Consider the following 26,552-nt stretch of genomic DNA (forward strand, 5'->3'; position numbering starts at 1 on the left):
CTTCTGTAAAAATACCTTTTCATGCTCTCAACGTGAAGGCTTCAGTGTGAAGACTCCTTCGCAATGCATGTATCCCTCGTGTTTTTGTTTAAGGAGACAAAGACACCACAATGATAGCAGAGCGTCTAAGTTTAATCACTGTTGGAAAACCATTTCAGATTTAAAACCAATTCCTTTTCAAAAATAACATAATGTGTATGAAAGTGCTTGATAAAACGTGTTTTTCCTATCTCAAAAGTTTCTAGTTTCAACACAATATGACTCAGTTTGAGTGAAACCTCTCTGCATATTATTTATTTAATTACTGCAAAATATGCCTGTAGAAAATATGCACAATATACAGATATATATATACATATGTTTTAGAACTTAAAAACTCAAAACTGAATTTGAAAATTATTGAACGGATACTTACGTTCACGTAGAACATAAAGCTTTTTAACATTTTTAATAAATAGAAGGTTCAAACATCGTGAGGGCTAAACGTGTATCTAAAATGCAAAATGAAAAGCTGCTTTTCAAGAATATCAGGCAACATCTGGAAGACAGAAATACTGCTTCTGCAATGGTAGCTATATTGTTTACAAAGATGTCGGGCGGGATAGTGGAGTATAAGGCATGGAATATTCGTATCAAAAAGAGACTTTTTTTCTATGTTAAATAGGACATTTATAAAAGCTGCAATAAACAAATGTAAAACGTCCATAACGAAATTCTTAAAAATTACACGAACATGATAAAATTCCTTGACCGAAATATAGTCTTTTAGAACGTAAACCATTAATGAGGCGCGCACAATAAACGAAGTTGAAAAGGAAATTTCAGAGTTTTTCAGTCTACAAATAAATAATTTCCCAGGCAACGATTTTTTCCCTTATTATTAATTATATATATATATATATATATATATAAATGGTGTAAACAGGGTCACTAAAACGATCCATGCTCTGAAACAAATTTGGAAAGTTTGTGTAAAATAGCGTGAGCTTTATAACGTTTTACTGTACCTCATGGTGGCATGTGAATCATCATTCGATGCCTCATATATCCTCTTTGCCTCAGTTACAAACGGTTACAATACTGGAAATATCGAAATTTGGGATTTTAATGCATAGCAGCTTTTACGCTGCATTTAGTTATGGCGTGTGCTTCTGGTTCTCAGTTTTTGGCACTTGTACCCAACATGTCATGATTTGCTACCATGCAATGTCAAATGAAGCATTGTCTATTACATACAGTTCATCTGTACATCTGGCGGGAGGGAGAGATATCCACTTATAAAGTTGTAATCTCTGTCTGGCTCTCCTTCTGAGCGTGTTGTGCATGCTGATTTCCAGCTGACGCCGATCTTCCTTTCGTGTTAGGAAGTTTGTGATCCTTTTTCCATTTCATTCTTCTGTTCTGAAACCAGATTTTAATCTGTCGCTCAGAGAGACAGAGGGTATGCGCGATTTCAATGCGACGCCGTCTTGTTAGATACCTGTTAAAATGAAACTCCTTTTCTAGTTCGAGAACTTGCTGTCTTGTGTAAGCTGTCCGAGAACGTTTGGGTTCCGCTCCTGTGTAATCCGGATTCACTGAGAGAAACAAAAACACACTTCTGTTTAAAAAACAAAGAACCATTCGCTTAATGCTTGAACTTTTACAAAAAAAAAAATGCTCGGATTTCATCCAACGCATATTCTTTACTGGAATAATTTAAGTTTCGGTGAATTTATTTCAAAGTTTACCACTGCTAAATTATTCAGTTCAAAGCTTTGGGCCAAGTGGACTCAGTTCTACAATAGTGGCCAACACAGCCAGCGGCCTATTTCCTAAGCAATAAAAATTTATGGCTGGTGTAATTGGCGGCCCCTTCAGAGGAACCCATAAATATTTCACTGAATGATTTTAACTGTGTCTAAAACAGCAGAATAGGCTGGCCTATTGGACAGCGAATAGAGTTAATCTTACCTGTAGTAACGTGCACTTTCTTCATCCATGGATAAACTACAGCAGGCTGCTTGGCTGGCATCCCGTTCTGGCTCTTTGTGTTTTGTTGTTGTCCACAAGTCCTTGGTCCGGATATCGGGACCGCAGGACACTGCTCTGTCTGTGCGGGATAAGGGCTAGGGTGGTTTGCTTGATCCTGCACATGACCCCGCGGCTGCACCGACGAGCCCTGGACAGTGTTACAACTGTAAGGCTGTTCAGGGTAGTTTGACCGTGAATAGATTCCGGGATGCTGCAAATCAGTGTTCTGCGACGGACTGTAGTAGCCAGGGCTCTGTTCGGGTATATAGCTGTTCTGAGAATATTCCTCACAAGGAGGAAATTTTGGATCCACATACTTGGAGTTCACCATGTACGAACTCATGGCCATTAATTTCTGAAGGTAGGAAATACTAATTTTTCTCGAGTTGTCTTTTTTTCCTCCCTCCATAAAGCCCTCCTACTTGCTGTCAACTGAATAAAGTTAGGCTACCATGTGACCAACTCGGCCAATCGAGGTGGAGGGACTTCATCAACCGAGAAGAAGCTGTGCACACCTAGTAGTTGATTTCACAAACTTCACATTATCTCTCAATTAGGACGGTAACAATATAATAAAATTGGATTGATTTAAAACTTTAATTTTTTTTTTTTTTTTTTAAAGACAAATTCTGTTTGTGTATTGAGACCCAGTTGGTAATGCCCATCATCACATGGGAGGATCCCTCCTTAATACACATTTCATGATATCATATAAAACATGTATGTGCATCACATGTATGTGTATGTGGCCCATTTGGTAAATTAATATTCAACCAAGCTAAATCAAACCCAGGGATTTTGACTGTTAAAAACAAAACAAGACAAAAGATAAAAAACGGCCCAAGGCACAAAAAGAGTCACATAAAGCCAGCAGACAATTGATGGAGACCGTCTTTGTCATGTAGAGGTCACGCAGAAGTTACTGGAGTCTCATCGTTCCAGCGCTTCTCATCCTTTCAGCTCGCTGTATAGAGCGCCCTGGTTCGCCATCAATGCGCCGTGCCAATCAATAATCAAACGACACATAAAAGAGAATAGCCATTTGGCAGTTCATAAGGTAAGACCAGGGAGCAATGGATGTGCAAAGTTTGTTAACATTTTTACAAAATACTGTTCACGTTCATTTTTGCTCTCTGTCCTGTCTCTCACTCAGATTTCAACGCTATAAAAAATAAAAATGTTGACTTGTTTGAGTGAAAACAGGAAGAAACGCAATACAAAGCACCACCAAGTAACCAGAGGCAATGTTGACACAACTGATCAAAGCATTTCATGACAGTTCACGTAATCAGAATAATTTACTCATATTATGCAATTATGCTTATCATTTCATATTCTCCATTAAGAAAGTGGTTCTTCGTTGCCAGAAGCCGTTTTCCAACGCACTTATTAGAACTTTAATGTATTGCCCGTACATTAGATGGCAAAAACATTCAGAACACACAAAGTTTTATTCGAAGTTCTTGCATCGACCATATACTCCCCTAGGATCGAATCTGTGACTGTCATGTTATTCACACAAATTCGGTTCTACAGGGTATATATAGACGACGGCATGTATTCGCTCAACAGACAAAACGCCTTCGAACAAATCAATGTAAATTCTATATACATTGAATTCGTTACTGCAACCTTTCTAACTCAAAAGTGTCTAATTCAGTATAATTCAATTTCAAAATTACACTATAGTTTGGTTTTAAAACAAGGTTCAGTACTTTTTAACACTCTTTTGATAAAACAGTTGTTGGGACACATTTCTAAATAGAGGCCAGTAGCTCAATCTCTCAGACATTGCGCACTGCGCTCAAATTTCTGTAATAAATGGTGACTAATCACACTAATAAAAATGATCTAATTCTATAGGCCTATCTTTATACAACACATTATTATATTCATCCAGGTACAGGATTGAAGGCTTTTGTGCTAAATCCTACTCGCTGTGAGATGCTGTCATGGCAGTCAACTTGATCAGGTGGCCTCAAAACCGTGTGCTGTTTGGATACCGAGGAAGCATATAAAGGAAGGCTAAAGGTCGAGAGGTCAAGCCGAATCATTTACAACACACATCACAAAGTTTCATTATTTTTTTGCAAGGCGACAGCGGTAGCGGGAAATGAGGAAAGTTCATGGATAATACATGACCTCCTCTGATAACCAGCTCCTGTGGTCGTTTGCTCGCGGTCACCAGAACAAAGCTGCCCCCAAAACCTTGGATCTATTAAAGATGTAAGAATCAAGAAATCTCAGTATTTAAAAATATTTACCAATGTTTGTCGTTGCATCTAAATTTGGTTAACAAGACATTATCTTTCATTTTCCTTTCCTGTAGAGGGATTTAGAATTATTTTCTTATAAATAAACAAACAAACAAAAACATAAATCTTATGAATTTCCATTCAAATACCAAATACATTGCTTGGTTAATTTGACCAGCTGTATCTTAACTGTGTTAGAGTATGAAGCTTTCACGATTGATAGCTTTTTAGATTTAAGAGAAATTATAACAGTTTCGAAATTTTGCAGGCCGTCTATTCTTGATATTAGATTTTTTTTTATATATTACTTAATTTTCGTCATGTTTTATACTTACCAAGCCTAGCTAGACGATGTACCTTTTTAATACGTGTATTTATTTATTTATTTGTTAGACAGCGTGACCCGTGTTTCACCTTGCTTTGCGACTTGTTCAGGCGGGTCAAAGCCGAGTTAGTGATGAACAAAAGAATGAGACAGCCACCAATTGTACTGACCTCTGATTTTAAATGAAAAGATCTCCTGTTGCATTTAAAAAAAAAAAAAAGATAATTAACATGTACATAAGGGTTTCTTTGGTATGAACCGTTTTTATTATTTTAACCCCCGACTTGAATCAAGTTGGAAATGAATTTTTGTATGCAGAAAGAATTGACGGTCATTCTTTAATAATCGACATTTTTATGATTCAGTCCTTTTAAAAAATATATATATGTTTGACTCACAAGAGAATTAGCAATGGTTTGACTATCATCGAATTAAATTTCTGATCTTTCTCAAACGCTTTAGTAAATACCTGGATTACTGCTCTTTAATAGAATGCGCAGGTTTTAACTGATTAATGTTTAATTTAACATTTTAACAAAACAAAATTCTCAATCGTTATTTAACTGAAATTGCACAGTTGGATAAAACAGTGACTAAATGTTTTTTTTTTTTGTTGTTTTGTTTTTTTTACTTTATAACATGCGCATAAAATTGGACATATTTACTATTGTTAATATTGACAATTTAATTCAGGCTTTAATGAAAATGACTTTTGTTCTTTTGTATGTTTCTCAACAATCTAAACAACCACTTGTTCAGGAAAAATAATTAACACAAAGTATAGATGGTTTAAGGCCAGCATGACCTTTCTTTTGCTTGGGGGCGCTAGAGAGCTGGTCAATAAAAAACAGAAACCCTGCTTATTACAAAGTGCAGTAATATGTCATGAAAGCGCGTGTATCGACTAAATGATGTTTTCGTTTAGCCAAATTTATCTCTAGAAAGAAACAGTAGGCTACACTATTTTATCACAATTAAGCGTACTGCACAACAGGAGTAAATACGTAGCAATAATTTGCAGGTCAAATGCAAAAGAACAGCTCACATTAAATAACTTTGGTCGTATTTTTAAATATGTGGTAATCACAGACATATCTTTCGCACTTGTAATCCATCAAAACAATTATTAACAAATAATAATAATAATAATAATAATTGAATTCGTGTATACAAGTTAAACCCTTAGGAGCGACGGAAACAATCTTTCATAACGTGGCGCCACAACTGCACCAAAACCGGACTACTGCATAACATTTACGTCACCTCCATTACAACCTATTTTTTCTCTCCATAGTTATCCAACCATTCAAAACTGTGCACAACAACACAAGAGGAGTTCACAGAAACAAATCAGCGCTGATTTGGAGGCTGACTGTATGAAACCACCCTAAACATTATGGCACAATTCAACCACACACAAGTTCAGTGACTGAGGACAAGCTTACCTCCAGGAGCAGGAGTATCACGTAAAGCGTATCGACAAGTTTGTATATCCATGATCAAAACAAGCGTGGAGCCTCTTTCCTCTGCAGCGATACTGGGATCTTTTCTAAACCGTCTGAACGACCTTTCTAATATACAATGTGAATTATATTTTGGCTTGTCAACTCCCTGGCCATAAAACAAAGTTTAATGGTATCACGTGCTTCCCCACAGCCATTCATGACAGCGCGCGGGTGCCATAAATAACCCTGAAAGTTGCACTTATTCAATAATGGCGATTACTCTGATCTCAGGAGGAAATAAAGACACGGGGTTCAATTCGCATTCACTGCGCTCAGACAAAAAAAAAAAAAAAAAAAAACATAAATTATTTATTGTATCCTAGTAGACTAATGTCTGCGATATATTTAGGCAAATAGTTCTTGTAGATGTCTTATCCAACTAGTATTAGTCGGTGTAGTATTTCATAAAAAAGGGGGGGAAAGCATTGCTTAAGTTTGCACGTTATTTTGCCACAGTTCACTGTAGGATAAATGAGGTGTTTTTGAAAATCTCTGACGTGTGAACTAATGGGAACTAATGTTTTTTTGTAAATTCAAGGTTAAAAAAATACTCATAATGCATCCCTATTGAAAGAGAGAGAGAGAGAGAAAAAAAAAAGAAAAAGAAAACACACACATTAGCGCAATATATGGCCAGTTGTCGACTTTTGTAAAATGGTCATTGGGAAGGTTTCTGTGCACTGAGTATTAGCCTAAAATAAAATAAACATTTACCGGTAAGAAAAATTTTCTCACCACAGAGTTTTTTTTTAGTCCAGCCACTTGAAAATAAAGTCAACTGATTACTCGATTGATAGCTAATTCAAAATATTTCATAGCTCATTCAAAGGGCATGAAATGTGTACAAGGCAGTGAGTGTTTCGGGATTTTCAAACTCAAAATATCTTGGATATTTTTATAATATTTTTTTGCTAATATTTTGGATAGTTATAGCCTATAATTGTTATGTTAAAAATATTAAAATGTAAACCAACTTTTGTTTGTAAACAGTGAAAAAATGATGAGACGTGAAATTGAACAGGTTATAGCAATCAGTAGCTAATTAAATAAAATATGAAATAATTCCGACTGTTTTCGCGCAGAACCTGAGAGTATTGTTTTTGTTTCTAAAAATGTGCATTTCTATCAGTTACTAAGAGAACTGTGTGACTGTTGTATCACATGACTGCGACAACCAATCACAACTACAGGAAATGACCTCGAGGACAAAGATGCAGATAGTGGGCATGCAAGTCCCAGAGTGTTAGACAACAGCACCGCCTGCCGACCAAAGCAGACACTGCCTAGGTGTTCTATAGCCTACATGGCAAACGTTCCTCGTTATGGAACAGATATTTTTTGCATACCTGCTCATACAGAAACAGTGCATTTAACAATTACAAGAAGTGCTTACATAACTATTTTACATGTAGCCTATACTTTGAATATCATCCCTATTCAAATAACGTATCAATAGCCTACACAATACAGCTTAGGCCTACATTATACACATTTGCACATGCACAGTTGTGTTTTTTTAAATAATATTTAATGTAATGTGATTTGGTTTTTGAAAAGGCAACACTGTAAATAACACTCTAAATTGGTTATAAAAGATACATCAACGACCACGCGCATCGCATGATTATCAACCAATGAAAATAATTATACGTACAGATCCAGTTTAATAATATAATGAATTATTTGCTAGTATTTCAAATTTGCATTGCAATTATAAAATACTGATATGAACTGCGTTCTAAATGAGGTTGATTGAATTTCATGTGCAGGCCTATATGAGTGGGTATTGCTCTGATTTCGGTTATCTCGTTTGTAGGCTCCTCTTGCTTCTTTTGCCGCATTGCAGTGAGGTTGTAAATACCTCTGCAGCGGCCTGTCAGCTGACTGTGAAATACTGTCTTTGTTCCGCAGACCCTGTCTCCCTTCCCAAAAAACTGCGCCATTCTCACCATTAAGGGAGGCATACATTAAAACACACAACAACTGCACCTCGACATTTTTACAGACTTTCAGAATCTCTCTATTTCTCCTCCTTTTTCATAAATGCTGTGAATGCTATTTTCATTCAGCAATTAAAGCTAGATAACGTCTGAATATTTTAAATTGATGTGAATAATTGGTTTTATGCACAGTATGTATATATAAACTATATTTTTCTTGCAATTTCTACATTTCAGTGTTGACACTTTTTGCAATGTATATATATACACAAATTGACTAAATAAAATAAGTGATGTGTCAACATTAAAAATAAAAATTACAAGAAAAGTTAGAATCGGTCATAAAATAAACTGTAGAACAGTCATCATTTGAAAGTTTATATAACGTATTGTTTTTAATTTTAGAATTTTTGAAGATTTGCTTCTTGTTTCTTTGCACAACAACTACTACTGTTAATAATAATACTAATATCAGATATTTTGAATTAAAGGTTCGTATTTTTCATATTCAAGGCTGTGATTCAAACCAAGCATTTCTGTCAAATCAGTAAAATTAAGATCTAGTAAAGTTAGGTCAACATTTAAGAAACACAAAGAAGCACATTACCCTAAAATATAACAAGCCGTTTTAAAGGAGCACTCTTCTAGCTTTTAGTAGAATCCAAATGGAAGCATTTCACTTGTTGATTTCTCTTTTAAATGCACAAACAGAGAATACTCTGTGAGTTTGATTGTTTTTTATCAGCCTGACTATGCTGCTGTCACAATCTGAAATTATTATCGCAAACCAAAAACCTCCTGGTAGTTTCTGACTATGCTATGACGAAGGCATATATTGTCCAGCATGTTCAATCTGATAAAATATAAACTTACCAAACAAAGCCCTGTAATCCATGTTTTGCCTCCTGCGCTGCTGATGAATATTATGAAGCTTCTTTCAAATCAGTCATCCAGTACTGTATTGCTTGCTCTGTTTAGAAATGCAACTCTTGCAGCACCCATAGCATCTGACAACATACGTAATCGGTAACGCACGTTACCAAAGCCTTGAGTTTGTCTTCTCGATCTCTGACACAGATAGCAGAGCACAGCAAAACTGTATATTTCAGAATATATGAGCACACTGTGTATTTTGGATTTGGAGCCTTAGCCATCGCTTGGGAAATCAGGAAAAGGGGTCATGAAGACGTTTGCGTCTTGCACATGACCAGTGGCATCCAATGACAGACGAAATAGGCTCATAAAAAGATCTACAAAGCTGTAAATTGTCTTCTAACAAAAAGGAATCTGGGTTGCCGCAAAGCCTCTAGTTTTTTGCGCATAATGACCGAGCCAGCTGCACTTCCTCAGCAAAGAAAATACAGTCACAGACATCTGCTGAAAGAGAGTGTGTTTGTGGGTGTGTGAGATATAGTAAAAGAGAGGGAGTGAGAGAGAGAGAAATTGTAAAAGACACGGTAAAATGTTCTTAATCTGTGTTGTTTTGCAAGTATAAAATATGTAACATAATCAAATTAGTTTGAGTTTAATTTAAGCCTTCTTAGAAATGTATATAATTTTAGCTATTAGCCTAGAGAATTAAGCAGCGACGATCAATAAAGAATTGTAGCTATAATGGCTAACTACTTAAACCTACCTTAATGCTCACAATGCATAATATTAGAAAACACGCTATGAATTGTGAGGAAGCTAAAATGTGTATGAAATGTCTTTACTTTGATTGAAACTGAATAATATAATTGATCATTTTATAAAATTATGTTTTATAAACGGCAATCGAAATACACAGTTCTATAGTTCTCACAGTGTGCTTTGATCAACAAAGCATCGATTCATAAATTTATAAGCTACTGTATTTAGAGCTGGGAGAATCTTGGAAAGTAATCATTTGTTGGCGTTTAAAACGTAAACACATTTGCCTGTGTTTCTTTTTGTGTGTCAAAAGCACTGGTACTAATTATCAGTTCCAAGGCTGAAGGTGTCAGAAGAGCTGTAGACGCCAGATTAACATGTGGTTTATAACGAAACCTCGATTTTATATATTGCAAAATTGTTACCACGAATAATAAATAATGGAATTAAAATTAATAAAATTCATTATTCATGTTTATACTGCTAATAAGCAAATAACGATCATTATTTTCTTAATTCATTATTATTTAAAGAAATCGAATTTAGCTTCATGTGTTTATTCTGGATATATCAGTTAAAAGCAGCAGTTTTTTAACGCGGGCTTATACAATATTGCTTGTAGTCAACCGTGTTTTATTTAGCCTATTGCATATCACACAGGAAAAAATAGCATGTTTGATTGCATGCGTGCTTCTGAAAATTCCAAGTTAAAAACAAAACTAAATAAATAAATGAATTAAAACTAAACATAAATAAATAAATGAATAAAGCAGGTAAGCAAGAAATAAATACCTTCACTCGGGGTACATTGTATGTTCCTCTTTTCTGACATATCTCTTTCAGAAATATATAATTTAATTTAAGTTTAGAATAAAGGGGGGTATGGAGTGGTAGGGGGGGTCTTGGATGGGAACTCCTTTATAATCAAAGGGAAGCTACAGTAATCTGAAAACAGATTTTATGCCCGACAACCTTGAAGTTTCATCCAAGGGAACATCTGAGACCGAGGCGAGCGCTGATTTAGGCACGCTGGTTCCGAGCCATTATTACAACCGGACGATTTACAGGCTCGGTATTGTAGCGACCCGGCCTCTCGCAGTGTCGTAAAGACCCGCTGTCTTTGAAAGTTATCGTGTGCGTAAAATTTAGAGCGGTCGCAGTGACACGTAATTCCACCAGGATTCGACTGATAACTGGCGCTCTGTGTCGAAGATTTCCCAAGCAGATAAAATTATTGCATCAGTGCTGGCCGTCGCCATACGCCTTCACATGCCTACCGTCCAGGATTTTGTGGAAATGTTGATCCGCAGGAGAGGATACTTCGTCCAGTGTGTTATGTGAAGGGTCGACAAAGTGAGAACTCATCGATGGTGTCAGATCGTTTCTTATTAATGCCAGTGGAATCAGATATGATTCAGAGCTGCTGTTATTGAATAGTGCATTTGGTGAACAGGCCCACAGCCAAATTCTGCGGTCAGGGTGCTACAGCATGCCTCAAAACACGTTTGCTTTTTAATTATAGATCCAGATCGCATGACAGACAGGGAGGGAGTGGAAGGAAAGAAACATTAGATTAAGTGTATGTTTTGCTCTTTTCCATTTGGAGTCAGCAAAATGCTGTACTTGTTCAGCGTATACTGCGTTTACATTTGCATGTATTAATTTACCTCTAAAACTAATCATACTACTACCACCACCACCACCAATAGCCTAATAATAATAATAATAATAATAATTAGAAAGTATATTTAATAGTTTAATAGTAATATTTAATAGTTATAGGCTAGTTGTTTTGTAACTGATGTGTGAATATGCTATTCCACGATGCAACAAACAAAAACCTTCGATATTTCTAATAATATCAGTTTTTCAGCTTGCGTTACTGCTTAAAACAAATAAAACAAACGGCTTTGTAACATACTGATGCTGTTTTGAGTAAAGCCTTCATTTTTACTTTTCATTTCTAAATGGCTGTTCTCCTGATGATCCCATTTGTATTGCACTTGTAGTTGAAAGGAAAGAAACATTATGTCAAAGCGAAAGTAAAGTGAAATAAACTGTAGCATGACCTCCCTTAGTAGTCTACCTAAACTCCTTTAGCCCAATTGTTGTGTTATTATAAATATAATAAGCAAACACACATTTGATAGAGAGCTCGACACCTCCAAACCGTCATAATGTAGTACATTCTATCTACAACATTCATCTACATACTTCTGTTTAGCCACATATTGCTCCGTACTGAGATACATGCACACAGGCCAAATTCCTTTGTTCTTGCCCTATCTCGACCCATTTATAGTTTTATTCAAAACAGACAATGAAAAGTACGGATGCACCATACATAAACTGGGAAAACTGAACGCATATGTTTGTCCCGAAATATGGACTTTCTAGAAGCAAATTCGAATTTAACTCATTTTCCAGCAGTTATCCTGTTAGTATAGTATACCTGATTAAGCTCCTGTAAGTAAGTGTGCACAGCCACGGGCAGCCCATTGTTTTCACAGATCAGCTATGCCCTCTAGTGGCAATAATGTGCATTCCTGTTTAATCTTGCATTCTTTGAAAATTGCAGGATGCCTTCATGTTTCTTTTTTGCAGTCACGTTCCCAGGCATTTAAATATATTTTGAAGTCTATTTGTTCAGAATCTAGCTACCCAGCTTGTCGTGAGTATTTAATTGGCTGTTATGGCGACCTTTTTTAAAAAGATGAAAACATTACTGTTGCATTTGGTTGAATAGTAATAGCACCCCCAAAAGATTGTCAGCTTTAAGGTTTGTATAGTGGAGCATTTCGTGAATAAACGTGACTTTCAGTTTACTGGGGGGTCGATGTTGCTTTAGTTTCACCATCAATACATCGACCAGACGCCCCGTAGAAAAGTGTCTACGTTTTTGTGTGCAAGTAACAGACACAAAGAACCAGTGAGGTTAGTTTCAAAGAGAAGAACAATTACGTTCCTATACCATAAACTCATTTAGACCAGACGTCTAGCTCTTTCTATAGCTTTATTGGACCCAGTCTCTTCCTGCTCTAAAGCAATTCTTGGTACAGGTTTGACGATAAATTGGGGTTCTTTGCAACACCTTATTTTTTTCTTCTTTTTTTTAGCAATATTGCCTAACAATGAATCTGTATTTTGTGTCCAGCATGAAACAAAATTGTCGCAGGTCATAGCAACATAAAGTCGTATTGGTGTTATTTAGAAGCTCTGTACATACAGTAGTGTGCAGTCGAAATTGCCATTTATTTGTAAAACATGGTCTAAAACAGGGAACATTTCCACAGTAGGTGCACGAGTAGAGTATTTTAACAAAGCTTGTCTACACCCAAATTCACTATACAGCACTGAAGACAAGCTTCCCTGTGAAAAATAAAACGAAATTGGAAATTGGAAAAAAAGAAATAAAACAAACTAAAAAGTTATATTTTTAATATAATTTAGACAATATTGATGCATCTACCACACCAGCAAGAGCTCAAACTAGAAATACACTAGTTTAGAAAAGAGATATTAGAAATATAAGATTGTACATAATGTCCAATTTAAAAAAGACAGAAATTAAAGGCACAGTAAATTATTACATGCATGAAGGTGAAGAGCGGGTTTTGCATGCATTTTGGACAGATTTAAAGATCAGCACATTAAGAACTGATCAGATCACGAACCATATCCTAAGTTCCTATAAGACATTTTTGTGGTAGGATTTTTATGAGTAAGGATAAGTAACTTCAGAATTTAACGAAACGGAATCCTCCGATCCTGAATGAAGTATTCCACCATTGTGCTGGGAAGCAGATTTTAGGCGTTTTAAGCCAAATATAACTAATTTATTGTGGAATATCCATTCATTTCAAGTCACTCAAATAATAGACATTTGAATAAGTAAATAAAAACAACAACAACAACAAAAAAACAATTGTATCCTAATCCAAGCATATTACAGGAACGCGCATTAGCTTTTGAGCTGAAGCACACTGTTCACTAAGGATCTTTGCTGCTCCTCTCTCGGTTCATCTTCTTCATTTTCATTCTTCTGTTCTGAAACCAGATTTTAACCTGCCGCTCTGTTAAATTCAGGATTCGTGCAAATTCATAACGACGATCCCTCGTTAAATACATGTTATAAAGGAACTCCTTCTCTAATTCCAGAGTCTGATATTTTGTGTAAGGGCAACGTTTCTTTCTCGTTGATCTCGCATGGATCCAGTTTGCTGCCGGGTTGCCTAAAAGAAAAAGCACATAAATGAGCTTTATGTCCACAGTTGGACCACTCATGGCAACATCACAGGGAGCTTTACATTATGTAGCCAATAAAATATTGTGTAGTGAGTGTTAATGCAACTATAGATAGATAGATAGATAGATAGATAGATAGATAGATAGATAGATAGATAGATAGATAGATAGATAGATAGATAGATAGATAGATAGATAGATAGATAGATAGATAGATAGTATTCTCACAGACGAAGGCAATATTTCGGCCGTGGTAAGAGCTCGGACACTTTTATAGGTTTGTAAAACCTCCAGTTTAGGACAGTTGGAAGGTTGTAAATCAAGGGGCAATTCATTTTACTTACTTGGGTCAAGTTGTTGTTGTTTTTCGTCTTTAGGTTCACTGTGACTCGAAATATCATTTGCAACCGTTTCTTCAGTAGCTTTGTCTACGCTCTCGGATACAGCGCTGCAGCTAAATTCGGGAACCACCGGTGTCTCCGTTTCAAACGCCGCGCTTTCAGTCCTTTTCGAGGGTAAACTTTCAGTCTTTGTACCGCTGTGCCGACTGCTGGAGTGGAACCCCGATAGAGAGATATGGTTTGAAACTGGTTCTAACCAGGAGCGCATGTATCTGTTGTCTGAAAGATGGGTCTGGTGGACGTATGGATGATAAATTCCGGACACAGCGGCAGTAGATGGTTGATGAACCGAGGTCCAGGACGCAGGGAACACGGCTGTCTTGGGAGCGAAGCTGCACGACGAGAAGTCCGCATTTTCCCCCACACCTGACGGCCTCGCCGTGTGTGAACCCTGGACATAACGCGCTCCGTAAACATCCTCCGTGTCGTGCCCCATAATAGAGTCCACATAATAGCTACTGAGAGCTGAACTAGTCGACATTTTTGGATCCCCTCGAACTCATATAAAACGTTACTCTGTTTCAGAAACCTTGCCTCTGAACAATCATAGAATTTTTGCTGCCTTCATCTTCAGTGATTGGTTACACGAATCACGTGATCATATTTACTAATACAGAGAGTAAATCAGTCCGCTGATAACGGTATGTTTGATTTGTACTCTTAAAAAATAAGATAAGAAATGATTTCCATGTTTACTTGGCTTACTTCTGTTTTCAACCTGTTTTAGACAACGACTGTTTTTTTGTTGTTTTTTAACAAGGTCATATTAATGCATCCATTTATTTCAGTGCCAGCTCTCACCATTGATAGCTTAGCAAACGATTCCAGCAGCGTAAAATCTTGCAAAATTTCGTCATAAGGTATGTCATATTCTAGCCTTGTAAAGGATTTTATAGAGTACCGAGTTGTAAGTCCTCGTAAAATAAATGTAATAACATGCTGTAAAACAACGAACCACCACAGCCTCACAGATTCTCATATTTTATAAACGGTCCTCGCTGCTTTAGTGTTAAGATCTGCAACTTAGTTGTTGTAAGTTTGATACTGACTGTAATGTGTTGTAAGATTGACACAGGAAGTAATATTTGTGTATATTTTTGGTACTTATTGAAAAGCGAGTCATGGTATTTTATGTGTATCAATAAATTTTTTATGAGGTGCATTTGATTATGTATTAATGTTCCCTTAATAAAAAGACTCTTGGCATTTCAAAGTGTCTTGACCCACGTGTGTCATTAAATAATAATAATAATAATACATAGCTATTGTAATTCTCGTCTTTTTAGATAATAATACACGTCGAGCACTGAATAAGGTGGAGACGACTATGTGGAATGACTGATGGTAATAAAGCGGATGTTGCTACGTCACATTACAATAAAATAGCAAAAAGGTTCAAGACCGAGTAGATAGTTTGTGTAAAGAGAGGTTAAAAGGAATTCGTTGCGTATATGTCTTCCTTAAAAAAAAATCTGAGTGAGAAAACAATGTGGTAAAATGTTATTTGTCGACAAGTTGTCACTAAGAGCTCAGCTGTTACAGTTTTGGTCAAAATTATAATCTGCGTTCCCATCTGTGGTCACACACTTGAACGCATCTGAGCATGTGCCTATAGAGACCTGTGACATTGTGTTTGTTTGTATTAGACAGTGAGTGGTCAATGCTATAGCAAGAAAAATCTGAACATTAATATCACTGTTATACTTGTGGAAAGATAAGATACGAGTATACAAGTATCTTGGCCCTTTTGAACACAAATTTGACCAAATCAAGTTGAAGTTTAATCCATGTATAGTTAGAGTTACGTTTTCGTAAATTTTCTGATTTATTTTCTGGGCATACAAGAATTAAGAAAACGTTTGTTTGTTATTAACAATTAACACGTGCAAAGCAAGTTAGTATTCCTTGCCTTTTTGGTCATCGAATCATTTAAATTGTTTTGGGCCTTTTCATAACAAAAAAAAAAAAGGATAGGGTATGATATGGACATACTTTTTCGAATAAATATCAGTTGACATGTAGGCCTATTTGTAAATTAGTTTGCATTTGCTCATTTGTCTTTGAATATAAATAAAGTATTTTTTTTAAAAAATCGAAAATTACATACATTCAGGCTTAAACATGGACTGTATTTTAACATAAGATCATGTTTTGAAATGACTTTGTTTTGCCCATATATTTTACAAAGGGGTTTTAATTAGCGATGTTCTCTTGTGCGTGTGTGTGTTTGAGGGTAGTATATTGGGAAATGTAATATGGTCCTGATTAAGGTCCTGATTATGGTCCTTATAAAAACATTTATATGGTTTAGAAATGTTTTACACAAATTTTACAACAAACATTATTATGACATAATGAATTTATTAGTCCACTGACCACATGCCACAAACATGCACTGATACAGACATATTTAAACATCTATTATACAGAAACCTTTATACGTAATTATTTCTGGTAAATGTACGTTTTCATTGGACAAAAATGGGTAACCTTTACTTTCAAATGTGCTTTAATGTCCTTTTTTTAGCGCAAATGTTTCTGCGACATATTTGCTCTGTCCCAGCTGAAATGAAACCGCTCGGAACAGTCTGTTTCTATCTTATTATATAAGTTAAGACTTAACACAGTTTTATACCCTGTGAAACATACTGAAATACACAAGGCTTCACATTTCAAATGCAATCAATGATGTAGCAACAAATTACAAAGATTTAGCAACGATCACAACATTGGAACGTGAAAGTAGCCAAAACAATGCACACTGCCCTCATGTCCACATTATACAGGAGAACACAGATGGACCGAAACGGGGAGGTAAGTTTTTGAAATGCTCTTGTTATCATGCTCACGAAAAAGTGAGATTGGATGTGAGTTCACGAATACGATTTTCTCGACTCATCTTCTTAAGTTTCATCCTGCGGTTTTGGAACCAGATTTTCACTTGTCTGTCAGTGAGGTTGACGCTTTTGCTTATCTCTAGACGGCGCTCCCGAGTCAGGTACATGTTGAATAAAAACTCTTTTTCTAATTCCAAGGTCTGGTGTTTTGTGTACGGACATCTTTTTTTCCTTCCACTCTTCGCGGTTAACCAGTTGCTCGTTGGTGTGTCGTTTTTAGATTCTGCAAAACAAAAAAACACAGTGAACCAACAGCAAAACAATAAGGGAAATTAAGACACGTTTTCTTTCTACATGAAAAAATAGAAAGCGTATGCTTGTTAAAACAGTTATCATAATTAAACCTACCCGCAGTTCATTAGAATTAAAGTAGTCTACTGAGTCAAAATAACAACCCATGTGCCCTCGTTTGGTCTTTCAGCACACAATGACAAGTGTTGACTAGATTGTCTCTACTGGGTACTTTTACTGAATTGTTATTACAGTTTTTTGTTGTTGTTGTTAACACGGGTCTTTTTAATATGCTAGATTACTCCTTATAACCAATGTACTTTTTATACACGCACTTTTTTTATATTTAACTACCAGAAACTAACCATGTTAAATAAATGGCATGAAGGGTTCCTACATTAAAAGTACATTCATTTTCGTGCTGAATGGATAAAGCTACAAATACATTTCAACGAGACTCAGCTGCTTATATTGAGCAAAGAAGAATGTCAAGTCACTTGCAACAAAAGGTGTTTGATGTTAACGCGCCCTCGCAGCGCTGTTTCCTGTTAAGGCTTTTACTGCAACCTGAGTAAGACTCCCATTAAACATTACGACTTTCGGGTTGTTTGTGTTTTATATTGGGTTTTATGATGCCGGAGCGTTCGCATTACACCAAGACGCGATTAATCCGTTTATTGTACCCACCTTTGCCTTCTCTGTGTGGCAATTCAGGGCTGGAGACAGACGCCTCAGTTGAGCAAGTCTTCTCCTCCAGCGTACTGACTTTGGGCTCTGGACTCCGCACCGGGGAAGAGCTCCTTGTGTCCCGGTCGTGCGTAAGCTTCTTTTCCACATCGACAAAGGGCGTTGACTGCACCTTTGGAGTCACCCTGTTCAGCTGCAGTAACGTAGTGTTCGGGCTCATCGTCTCGCTGTCATAGTCCGTGTTTTTCGCCGTCGCATAAGTTTGACTTAGCCTAAAATAGCCAGGGACCGGAATCTCGGGACTATCAACGGAACATGTTTCGGGAATCAGGTTGGAGTACGCGGGTATCTCGGACGAACTGACCTTTGCTCTCTTGTCGGAGTACATACAACAGTTAGTTTCTTCTTTTATGCTTTGTGAAAATGTGCAGGTGGACATCTGGTTGAGCGGTTGCTCTAATCGGCAGGACCTGCTTGGATCTGCCCAGTTATCAATTTGAGGTATGTACGAGTGGACGTTCATGCCCATGTTTTGGTGGTTTACTTCCCCCCGTTTGCCAAGAGACGGCAGGAGTCCACAGGTTTGCATTCCATAGGTTCCCATTTCTGCAGTGGCTGGCATGTACATGTTACTGCTGGAATAAAAATCTGTTCTGCACGCGCCAATGAAGGAATCTACCAAAAACGTGTTTGCAGCAGTAGAGCTGTTGGGAAAGGACATTTTGCAGAGTTGTTTTTTTTTTTTTAAGAAGCAGAGAAGTGTCCTCTGTAAGCTGACATATCTAGCAAAACAATCTCTGTATAACCCAAAGAGTCTCTCTGCAACCACATGACAATCGCACCAATGAAATTTGAAAATGGCCTTGAGACTCAGGCTCTTCCCCATCACGTGGGCTCACTGACAAGGTTTGAAGTTTTAGACGTGGTCAACAGCGACACCTAGAACAAGGACTTGAAATTGGTTCAAGACGGTCAAAATAACATTGAATCCATTTTCAGAATACCATATACAATTAAGACCAAATGTGACGAAACTGGACTAATATATATATATATAGGCTACCGCTGATTACAGTGCAAAGACCAGGAAAATAAATGACAGCATTCAACAGTCTATATTGTATTCTTTTTAAACTCCAATTCAAGGTCAAGACAAGGAATGTCGGCAGACACCGCAGAGGGAATTTCTCGTAGTTCACAATTTCAGCAGGCAAAATGCAGAGAACAATGCAGAACAAAATGAGGCGGCGGACGTGGGCCTAAACACCGCTAACTGGATTAAGGGTGAAAAGCAACATTGTGTTTTCATCTTTTTTATATTTGATTTTATCATCTACATACGAATATACACAACTGATGTTGCCTGTTTGCAGTCAGGCCGTCTTATCGGACGCAAAGGAAATTCAGATGTAATTACTATATAATAATTCATGTAAAACCATGTTTGCTGTTTGCTGTTATTTTCTAAATAAATAAAATAAACATTGTACTTGTTAAATCAGAATTATATGTTAGACAGACAGTATATTTTTTGACGTTATCATTATAAATATGTAGGAAGGCTATTTGTTTCTATAGCTTGTATCAAAATATATAGCGGAAGTCAAAGATTTAAGTGAATTTTCATCTTTGCTTAATGCGGTTCTTTTAAATGTATAGATTGAAAAGGGTTTTTATAAATCAATTTATGATTGTGTGTCTTGTGCATATATATAAATATATATATGTATGTATGTATGTATGTATGTATAGAGAGAGTTTTAAACGCTTGGTTTTAAAAAATAATTAGCCTATATCTACACTTACTCAGCAATAACATTTTATATGCAACAATCAAATTATTGTCAAAAGATGTACACTAATATTCGTTATGAATGAATGTGCAAATATGTCTGCAGAATTAAACAGCATTTACAAAGGTTATCAAACAATCTCAGAACTTGTTACAATGAAAATGCGCACATAATTAAATGCTATCTTTAAATGACGTTGAATTAATCATCGGTAGTGTTTATTGTCAGTGTTTATTGTCAGTGTTTATTGTTAAACAGTAAAATTGTCGTTGTATTCATAAAAAAATATAAAAATAGCTCTTCGGAGTTATGAATTTGTTTATATAGAAATATTAACATGATTTTAGATTAAGGAACAATCATGCCAGATTTCTTTACATAATTTTAATAAAGAATAAAAAGCACGCAGGCACGCGGCAAATAGGTGGGTTTCCTAGAATACACTTAAGTAAATTGTAAACACAATCAGTTTTCCCAGATAAATACATACAACAAATGCTGAATCACTGCAGAACTGTGAAAACAGACATAAACACCAAGCAGGTACACAATTTTCATATCTGGAAGTATAATGTTTAGATGATTACATATGTCAAAATAATATAGGCCTACTACTATACGAAATGCATAATTCATCTTGGTTATGAATTTAAAGGTAAATATATTTATACTCATTTACACTCTAGTAAATAGTGCAGGCTATGATTCTTCCACAAAGGTTTTGTCTAGGCTATTTAATTTGTTGGTGTGCAATAAATAGACGAAATGAATAAAAATAGACCTACGATTAATAAGAGGATGCAGTAGAGATGCGTACAGTTGAATAATTACCTAAATAAGTAGTGGACTCCAGCTACGTTATCCTATAGTCCACGTATGATTAGAAGTATTTCATTTCACTTTTATACCCCGAGTGTACACTCAAATCTGCCGTCTCCCAAGGAACTGTTTACAAAACATAGGCTATTATAAAACTAAAAGCTGGTGAAGACGTTAAAAATCTGCTACGTTGTAATCGGCTATGCTTGCAATATTAAGAATGATATAACAACAACAGATAATAATAATATTATTATTATTAACAACAACAATAGCAATCATAATAGTTACAACAATGATAATAATAATAATAATAATAATAATAATGGTAGCATCATAATAGTTACAACAATAATAATAATAATAATAATGGTAGCAGTTCTGTTTATGTATGATCTCTTTATTGAACGGGACGTTTCCCCAAAAAAGGGACTGTTCAACCAAATGCTAAAGCGTGTAAAAGATGTATACTGAAACTGTCTTCCCAAGAAAGAAATCCTATTCGCAACTAAAATAAATTTTCAGGGTTTTCAGGTTATTTTGAAATGTAATGCAGCAACATAACTCTAATTAAGGTTAAGACAGAATAGCAATAATAATGTATTGCCATTAAAAGTACGCGGGCGTAAAAACATTATAACAGATCACATAACTCCGCTCAAGATCATAGTCATTGTTTTTGAGAACTGCTACACTTGGATTACACACAGCACCAGGTCAAATCATTGCTGTAAATTCGCCCTCTCGTGGCTTCAAGCAGTATCAACGAAATGTAAATAAACAATGGATGTCTAAGATTCCTTATTATGACAGGAAATAAATGACAAAACACACAACAATATTGGAATAAAACATTTCGGCTAAAACATTTAGGAAACTCACATCTAGGAAACAAAACTGGCAAGTATAAATATATGTCTACTGATGAGATAATAATCAACAAATAATTTATGCACCAAGAGTTTTTTGTAAGTGTTTTGGTTCTTTAAGCATAGTCTTAAAAAACCCCACACCAAAACACTATCAGTAGCCTTAAATTACTGCATTGTTGCCCTAAATCGTCCTTATGAAAGAAAGAAACCCCTTATGGAGGAAGTGATATGATTGTATTTAGCCTATATGGGTTTATTTTACAGCATATCACCTAGCCAAACGGCGTCCATGTGTAGTTGCCTGTAGTATTTAACCTATAGCCCTGTAAGAGGTAACTGTATGGAGGCCTTTAAAGGCAGGTCAGTGTGTTCCCAGTGGGAGCTCGTGGATGCAGCGGCCATATTGGGCCGTGCTGCACTGCAGCGCCTCTGAGAGGGCGTAGTTTTTCAAAAAGAACCTCAAAAAGGCGCCTTTACTTATTCAAAAAGGTTAAGGGTGACGACCTTGACATTACAGAAGTTCAAATGCAATATTTCATTTTAAGTTTTACATTGGTTGACCACATCTAACTTTGTAAACCACTGTGGAAAAGCTAGCTACTTTAAGTATTAACGTGCTATTTGTCATACACCGGCCTGGTAAGGCCTGTAGAAATGCGGTGAGGTGTAATGCGCAGGATTACAATTCGAGGATTTCAAAACATAACACTTTTTTATTATATTTTCACTTTTATTTTATCACATACTGAGTTCACATCTTTAGATAGAAAAACAAAACATCTGCACCCTTTGTGTTTCAGGGCAAAGTCGCAGTTGAAGTGGACAGAGGGTCCAATAGCCCCAATTTAATTTACTGCCCAGAGTTTATTGTACTGTCTAGACTGTTCAAGGTTTAGTAAATAGCCTTAGTGTAAAACAGCATACAAGGAAAAGAATTAGTCAAAGACCTATAACATTACCATTGAACATAGTTCTCTCTCTATCCTTCTCACGTTCCTTCCTCTGTAACATTTTTCAGTATTCGTCTTAAAAATTAGTAGGCCTAACAGTTTGAAATGCAACTCTGTTATTTAATAACAACAAATAACTGTTAAATAACAAATTTTGTGGCTGACTTATAGGCGCACTATCATACACACACACAAGAGGCGTCACAGCAACAGATAGAAATCTGGTGTAATTTTTATTTATTTAATACATAGATACATTACATGCTTTAAACGAATAAATGCATACACAGTTCTACCTCAATGTAATTACGTATTGATTTGATGCAACCATACGCATTGCTGCTTTTGCAGTACTTGAATGTAATTCATGGAACAATGCAAAACACAATAAATAAATACAAATACAAAGCTACTGCATTTCAGTGGCATTAACAGAGTATGAAGAGATTGTCGAGGTACCTATATGTTCCTGATAACTCATAATTTCCCTCATCGCGAATACACTGTTGTAGATCATTTGTGCAGAATATTAATCGCAGATCACATTAATTTTTGATAGCAAGTATTTTGCATAGTAAAATACAGAGTTGACGTGAAAGTAACCCAGGTGTCCGACGAATGGATGATGTCCCACAATTATGACATAATAGAATAGCCATCGTTTCATCGTCTCGGCCAATATCGTGGCTTTCAGAACAATGGATTTCCAGTGAAATACTGGAGACGATCTCGATTCAACTTTTTCTCTTTCATCCTTCGGTTCTGGAACCAAATCTTCACTTGTCGGTCTGTAAGACTGAGCATTCTTGACAAATGCAGACGTTTCTCTTTGTTTATGTACACATTGAAAAAGAATTCTCGTTCAAGTTCTCGGATCTGGTATTTCGAATATGGGCATCTCTTTTTTCTGGACTTTGTTGCACCTACAAAAAGAAACGCAACTTGATTACGTTACAATGATTTTGAAATTTAACTCGGGTGCAATACAACTGCAGATGCTTCAGGAGATGACATTAAAAATTCGAGTCAATCCGATACTTAAGATAGGCTACTAATGCAATGCTTAAATTGTTCTCACAATAACGGAACTATTGTGTAATCCACATTGCAGTTACAAAACAAAACATTTGGAGAAACGAGATTATGTATACAATAAACTATAAAACCACACAAGCTCTGCCACATGAAATACACACAAGCATGCAAGCGGCCCACATGCTCAAGCACGCACACACACACACATACACACACACACACTTAATGTAGAAAATCACGCACGCGCACACGAGAAATCCGTAGGTGTGTTTTCAGTTCGATTAAAGTGTTTTTCTTCTAAATTAAAATCTTTTGTGATAATATAAGTAATTACCACTGAAACAAGCAATGGGCTGAAGGGTTTGACAACCTTGTGGTCTTTCTCGATCCGTATCGCGACGATCATTTCTGACTTTAAAACAAATCATCCACGAATATATATATATATATATATATATATATATATATATGATATATGATATATGATATATCATACCATATAGCCTGTTTAAATATATATAGTGATCCGACGAAAGCGCCTCCACATCGTAAAGATTTTTACAACAGCAAAGAGAATCTTACTAGCTACATAAAAACTTTTGCATGCTTATAAAGTGGCACATAAAAGCTAACCGATAAAGTAATGTGAATTGAACCGCCGTTAAAAGCGTGGACCTACTTGAGTCGTTCTTTTCTTCATCGCAGGTTGATATTGAGGATTCCTCCTCCATGGTTTCCGTAGGGTCTCGTTTGGTCTGCTCCGCGCTATCTGTAGACACATTGCATGCAGGATCTCCGGGGACACTCGTATCTGGCTTTTGTTTGGATTGCTCAGGGTTGAGCTTCTCAGAGTTAACAGTCTCAAAAAATTGATCAAATCCTTGTGGAAGTAGACCATTTCGGCCGACGTTGGTGAAGAAATTGCACGAGGAGTTAGTACCACCGTGATGGCTATACATGGAATCGTTTTTAAAAATCATTTCCGCTCTGTTTGATGACTGCAGGAGATCTCGGTGCAGTATCTCCTCCGTTGAATAGTACGACGCGTAATTGCCCCTGTAATGCCATTTGCTCGGATGATCCAGTCCATAGTCCCTGAAAGTCACTTCACGAACAGGTTGGACTTGCGCTAGGTTGGAAGAATAGGGAAAATTTACTTGACACGATGTAGTTTGGGGTAAAAACGACGAGACCGACGAGAAATCAGGAGCAGAAACATAGTAGGGTAAATACATATTAGATGCACAGTTGCTGCGATCATCGTAGTCCGTCATTGCTCGCGTTAGCCTTAGAGAGGAAAAATCGTCTGCTTGACTGTTAAACTTTGCCCATCTATTGCACCATATGCGTGTGGATAGGACTCGCGAGGAAGAAAAAATCGGAAACGTACGCTGACGTGCAATTCATCTTGATCGATTCTTGAGGTAATTGTGTCATGTGATCCGGTAAAAAAATTACCATATATCAATATCAGTCATTAAGTGAGAGACTCATAGGTAACCGCACGAGGAAGGTCATTGGTTGCCTACATTTTTTTAACTCCCTTGTTGATTTCCCCGTGTGTATTACAAGGCATTAGTAAACAATCACAGAAAAAAACACATCAAATATTCCGTTTACAATCATACAATAGTTAATGAAATAAAGCACCTTTATCACAACGTTAAGCAATGCATTTCCAACGCACCACATTAAGTTGTACTATTCAGTTGCTTTATTTTAAGATTTTCCTAGGTTTCCCAACGTCATACACTCACGGCCGAAAGAAAACTTTGAAGACTGAAGCAAAACTGCAATGTTTTTAGCCTCTTTCTATCCCCATACTCAGAGACTAGCATGACTTGTGATCAAAATGCACGGTACATTTTTAAACACATGGTTTATACACGTTTCTGAACCTAGGCAATACGCTCTTTTAATAAAATTCCTGAAAAGTCCATATTTTGTTATACCTTAGGCTTTACAGACAAGACACATGGAAGACTGAAAAAGAGAGAGGGAAAAAATAAAATAAGTAGGAAAAAATATAGGAGCTGACACAGAAACCAACAGAAAGGTAATGTAGTTAATCAAATATAGTTAGGCTATCTGTCGCGATGTCTGCGAAAACATTTTCTGATTATTCCACACAGTCCACAGAAAGTAGAAATTTAGTCACAGTGTATACAGTGCATGCTTTTCCAAAAACGACAAAGGGCAATATATAGCTAGTAAAGCGTAATAACATTTTCAACTATACCTTTCTTTTTAGCGTGAAGTAAAATCTCCATTTTTGTCCGATAATGTATTCCAGTAGCCACGATTTAAAGACAATTCCTCGACGCAATTATTGAAAGGGAGAACAGGAAGAGATACACAGATTCACACTGCCAAGTACAAAACAACTGTTTTGGCTTTGAACGTCTGTGGTCTGAGACAATGCGCACCCGGCAATCTCCATCAACCGCCAGCCAAATCATTTTATTGCACAGGCAAAAGGATGTGCTATGGTGTAGTGTCCTGGGTGGAGGTCAAATTTGACTTGTGCATTCCTACCGAGAGACTACAGAAAAAGTTCAAATTTACAGTTTTTTTCCCCCTGATATATACATATCTCATTTCTATATGAGACACAAATTTGGTGTTAAGCTTATAAAACAAATAAATAACCAAAGTAGTTGTACTGACTGTTGTATTTTAAATGATTTTATTTTTTTAAAATGTATTATTATTATTATTATTTAATCTGCATACCTGCCTATAGTGATTAATAAATATCATAATGTTTTTATTGGTAAATTTTAGCACAGCTTCTAGACTTACAATGAAAAACTAAATTTGTGCAATCCCATTACACACACACACACACACACACACAATATTGTGCGTAATGTGTGCGTAAATAGAAAGTTAGCCGAGTCGCGAAGGGAAGTCTTAACGAAATCTTGTACGATAAGAGGTTTTTCATGTGCT

General features: G+C 36.3%; 4 protein-coding genes across 4 annotated transcripts; all 4 read right to left on the reverse strand.

Moving 5' to 3' along the window:
* Nucleotides 1-1,275: 1,275 nt before the first annotated feature.
* Nucleotides 1,276-2,422, reverse strand: LOC306876044 (homeobox protein Hox-D4a-like; the record flags this gene model as incomplete). Its single annotated transcript, XM_079426941.1, has 2 exons — nucleotides 1,276-1,577; nucleotides 1,954-2,422. 2 exons carry the CDS (start codon nucleotides 2,420-2,422, stop codon nucleotides 1,276-1,278), a joined length of 771 nt encoding a protein of 256 aa, XP_079283067.1.
* A 10,670-nt stretch (nucleotides 2,423-13,092) lies between these two features.
* Nucleotides 13,093-14,846, reverse strand: LOC306876027 (homeobox protein Hox-D9a). Its single transcript, XM_079426918.1, has 2 exons — nucleotides 14,260-14,846; nucleotides 13,093-13,902 (listed from the first exon to the last, which is right to left on the reverse strand). Exons 1-2 carry the CDS (start codon nucleotides 14,795-14,797, stop codon nucleotides 13,661-13,663), a joined length of 780 nt encoding a protein of 259 aa, XP_079283044.1. The 5' UTR covers nucleotides 14,798-14,846; the 3' UTR covers nucleotides 13,093-13,660.
* Nucleotides 14,847-16,662: 1,816 nt separating this feature from the next.
* Nucleotides 16,663-18,924, reverse strand: LOC306876424 (homeobox protein Hox-D10a-like). The gene is made up of 2 exons (XM_079427566.1): nucleotides 18,132-18,924; nucleotides 16,663-17,436 (listed from the first exon to the last, which is right to left on the reverse strand). Exons 1-2 carry the CDS (start codon nucleotides 18,850-18,852, stop codon nucleotides 17,162-17,164), a joined length of 996 nt encoding a protein of 331 aa, XP_079283692.1. The 5' UTR covers nucleotides 18,853-18,924; the 3' UTR covers nucleotides 16,663-17,161.
* A 4,331-nt stretch (nucleotides 18,925-23,255) lies between these two features.
* Nucleotides 23,256-25,056, reverse strand: LOC306875823 (homeobox protein Hox-D11a-like; the record flags this gene model as incomplete). The annotated part of the gene is made up of 2 exons (XM_079426569.1): nucleotides 24,280-25,056; nucleotides 23,256-23,488 (listed from the first exon to the last, which is right to left on the reverse strand). The coding sequence occupies exons 1-2, from the start codon at nucleotides 24,872-24,874 to the stop codon at nucleotides 23,256-23,258; spliced, it is 828 nt and encodes a 275-aa protein (XP_079282695.1). The 5' UTR covers nucleotides 24,875-25,056.
* Between the last annotated feature and the right edge of the window lie 1,496 nt (nucleotides 25,057-26,552).

This window comes from Barbus barbus (genome assembly GCF_936440315.1).
Source record: "Barbus barbus genome assembly, chromosome: 10".
Classification (NCBI taxonomy): Eukaryota; Metazoa; Chordata; class Actinopteri; order Cypriniformes; family Cyprinidae; genus Barbus; species Barbus barbus.

Bases quoted from the DNA above. Each gene is read 5' to 3' on its own strand.
- LOC306876027 (XM_079426918.1), bottom strand. From the start codon at position 14,797: ATGTCGACTAGTTCAGCTCTCAGTAGCTATTATGTGGACTCTATTATG. The intron at 13,903-14,259 runs GTAAGTAAAATG...TTTTTCTTTTAG, and splicing joins ACAACAACAACTTGACCCAA to GCAACCCGGCAGCAAACTGG.
- LOC306876424 (XM_079427566.1), bottom strand. From the start codon at position 18,852: ATGTCCTTTCCCAACAGCTCTACTGCTGCAAACACGTTTTTGGTAGAT. The intron at 17,437-18,131 runs GTGGGTACAATA...TTTGTTTTGCAG, and splicing joins GCCACACAGAGAAGGCAAAG to AATCTAAAAACGACACACCA.